Source organism: Penicillium samsonianum (genome assembly GCF_028829775.1).
Source record: "Penicillium samsonianum strain IBT 33392 chromosome Unknown utg000010l_segment0_segment0, whole genome shotgun sequence".
Classification (NCBI taxonomy): domain Eukaryota; kingdom Fungi; phylum Ascomycota; class Eurotiomycetes; order Eurotiales; family Aspergillaceae; genus Penicillium; species Penicillium samsonianum.
In genome coordinates this window covers 758,914-762,442 of record NW_026643268.1, presented here as the reverse complement: position 1 = coordinate 762,442, position 3,529 = coordinate 758,914, and the positions used below count along the sequence as shown (strand labels likewise).

General features: G+C 48.0%; 1 protein-coding gene across 1 annotated transcript; it reads right to left on the bottom strand.

Moving 5' to 3' along the window:
• Positions 1-1,931: 1,931 nt before the first annotated feature.
• On the bottom strand, positions 1,932-2,503 carry N7471_013826 (uncharacterized protein; the record flags this gene model as incomplete). The annotated part of the gene is made up of 3 exons (XM_057286544.1): positions 1,932-2,100; positions 2,159-2,176; positions 2,238-2,503. 3 exons carry the CDS (start codon positions 2,501-2,503, stop codon positions 1,932-1,934), a joined length of 453 nt encoding a protein of 150 aa, XP_057129023.1.
• Positions 2,504-3,529: the final 1,026 nt, after the last annotated feature.

Genomic DNA, 3,529 nt, shown 5'->3' with positions numbered 1-3,529 from the left:
TCGTAAATATTCTCGGTCGCCAGAGTAATGGTCAAGATGCACTGGGTGCTTGAAATAAACTTTGTGGGTCGGCCCGGACCAATCGGTTTCTCGGTCTCTAGTGCACAAACCGGAGACTTTGTTTAAATCTACGATCTTGTTCTTACACAATTGACATTGATTTCAAAAACTATCTGCTAGAATTGGCAGACTGGCCATCGAGTTGGAGCAGATAGGGAGAGGATGGGTCGGGCTCAAAGAGAGTATACTTTCTACGAGGAAGGTTTATGCAGGACAGAAGACATAGCTTCTAGAACGTTCTATAGACCAGATAGAGGTAGCAGCACCTTCCCACTCGACGGAGGACCAGTCACTCTCTTGCGAGGGCAACTAAACCGCGGATCGGATCTCGTTGCAAAAATTTTATGTGATATTCCAAATACCTCATCTGCCCCAACCAGACTCCCAAGCAACAAAGACCTGTTCCATCCGTACTCTGACGGCCCGTCAAGACTAGGTTTGTGGATCGTGTCTGGACCCTTGCAAATCCTTCGAATTTCTCCGGGCCGCAATTAGAACCTCCATGATCTACTGTCCCGTGGGTCGTCGCTGGGATCTGCATTGCGGAACCGTACCTGCGTCTGTCTAAATTCACGCGCGGTGTTTGATTGGTCCGTTGGGTGCTATTTGTATCTAGGGTCTCATCAGTGTGATAGTAGCGTTGCAATCTGCCGAGGGGGTGGCGATCACGAGAACCTAGCTCATGAGCCATGGTAGCTGAAATAACTCATTTCATTGTCCTGGAGACTAGGCTTATGTTCGACACCTCTGCTATAACAAGTCCGATTTTTGCCGAAATACTTCGAATTCCCTCCATAGCTGAAGGCTAGCATCTTCGTTGCCCGGTTCCGAAGCAATCCATGGAAATAAACTCGACTAGGATGGCTTGCTGAGGGGTTTGGGTCACAATGCCCGCCGGGGTTCTTCGCATCGAGTAATGATCCACTTGTTACAAAAGGCACATATTCCAACCCACAAATGGGAACCAGTGTTGTGGAGCATGCAGAATTTTTGATTTGTGATTGTCCTGAGATTACTGTGACGGAACTGTCTAGTCGGTTTCATGTAACCACCACGCATATGGATAGTTCATGATATTATCTTCAGTAGCACCATCGCCCTCCCAGGGCGATTGAAGAATAAAAAAATAAACCATGCGTCGAACCATCTTCAGATACGGTAAAATTAGATTAGACGTAGAATCCTTTGACGATTAGACTTTCTCTCCGCCAAGAGCAGACTGAAAGGGAGAGAAAGTTCCAAGGCCACTGAATGTGGTTAGTGGAAGGGCCCACAATCTGGGTGGGTTCATGATCGTCCGGCAGATCACATGAGAATCCACCAAATCTGAGTGATCATGCCCGTGGTCTCCTCCTGTCATTGAATAGGCAATGTAATCTGAACTATACCAAGCTCTATGACTCCGCGAGATTCACAAACAATGCCGGTGTTCTTTCGCGTGCTTTTTCCGACCCTGGGTTTGTTGAACCACTTCGCAGGTCATTCAATCCCAAAAGAGGACTGCGGAGTATACTGACATGAAGAGTGGTCTTTTCTGGTCCATCCACAGTCATCGAAACTCAATTGAGCTGGCTATCCGCGCGGGCCACAAGAATTGACATACTCCACCACGAGAACGATGACATCTCAAATTTATTGACCACTGACGCGTGAGGTTTCAGTGGACTAGGGAACGGGTAGTTACTAAAAATGGTCGGCAAGGGCTTGAACCGCGAAAGCTGCTTATACAGCTGTCTTATCGTATCAGATTGTCACTTCTACAGTACATTTGGATACCGATTCCACTCGAAAAACTCACGATTTGTTTCCAGATCCGTACCCGAATACCATAGGAGAGATTTGCATCAGACTTCTCGACACGCTTGGGTTGTTCAGTGAAGATCCTCTGCAAAAGAAACCCGCTTTTTTTTGTATCGTTCGGTCAAGAGCGATTCAAGAGATGCAACCGTCTTCTTAACATCCTCCATCTCCTCTTTGAGGATTTCAACATCGACGGCAGTCTTTCTCTTGAGTAAGCGCTTGGGGCCCTTGCTCTCTGGTCTGTATCCTTCTGTCAGCCCTACTCTCTCTTGCCATCAGACATCAAAGGTGCACTTACTTCACTCGGTTGGCAGGTCTGCAAATTATTCGTTAGAAAGCGACAATGATGACTAGCAATATTGGAGGTGTTTGCTTACTGCTCAGCTGCATATTTCGCATGTCGGTGCAGCCCTGAGGACGGACCATCGGCTGACTCCGATTCCCGACCACGTTTGAATGAAACCCTACTGCCGCGTCGGCTCCCTTGGATGGAGGCAATCGATTCAGATTGGCCTTCCTTCGCATCTTGAGGACGAAATTTCTCTCCCGTTAGAGCTTTGTCTTTAAGCATTTTCAGGACTTGGTCAGTATAACTGCGAGGCCCATGATCAGGATTTCGATGGACACGATCCGGCGATTCCATGACTTTTTTTTTTTGTGCGAGCCTGAGAAAGAAAATGGAAATTTTTAGAGAATGAGTGGGGGAAGTTCCGCAGAAAAGTTAAGTCTGCTTTAGAGTTTAAGCGCGCTGACCGACTTCATTGGGAACGTTTGGTGATCCATGGGAAATCTTGTCTAGGTGATATCTACTTTTAGCCCAAGAAAATTTTGAAAGCGTTCACCGCAGAAAGCGTAGGGATTCGACATTATCGATTCCAGTCGAACCAAGGGGGTCACTTCTTGGCGGAACAGGCCAACCACAGGTACAATCGAGCGTGACTGTGGGCCACAAAGTCTCCGACGTAGTATTTAAACGTCCGTTAAAGCACTTCAACCCTCATGAAAGAGACGGTGACCGTGGCTAGAACGCGCAGATTAAGAGTGCCACCGCGTTCAGTGATTTAATTGCAAATTCAATAATATGTGAGAATCATGTTCTTGCGGTATCACAATCTTTTCAACAGTTGATGAAGTTCACCGCACTCAACGCAGGTTTTTGAAAGGAATGGATCCAGGTGGAAACTTGAGTCGGTAGGCCACAAAGTCTCCAAACACCATTTCAACGTTGTTCAGATGTCTTCAACGCCAATAACGAGACAGTGGTTCTCGCTACCATCTGCGCAACTGGTTCCTTGGTCGAGACGTAGCCGAAAAAATATAAAAGGAGCCGGATTCCCAGCCCAAAAAGATCAGGACTTCGGTCCTCACACTCCGATGTGTCATGGTGTCCCTCTCTTGCCTGCGGGCTTGAGTGCCTCCGTGGCCACGGCTGTCGCTGCCACGAGCCCAGCGATGTAAGAATGTGCTCCCTCGCTGCCATGAGCCCCGCGAGTGTAAGAAGGTGCTTCGCAGGATAGGTCTGCGTCAACAACAATCCTCGCAGGATAGGCTCTGCGTTATCAACTGTGTCTCGCAGGATAGGCTCTGCGTCAACAACTGTGTCTTGCAGGATAGGCTCTGCGTCAACAACTGTGTCTTGCAGGATAGGCTCTGCGTTAACAACTGTGTC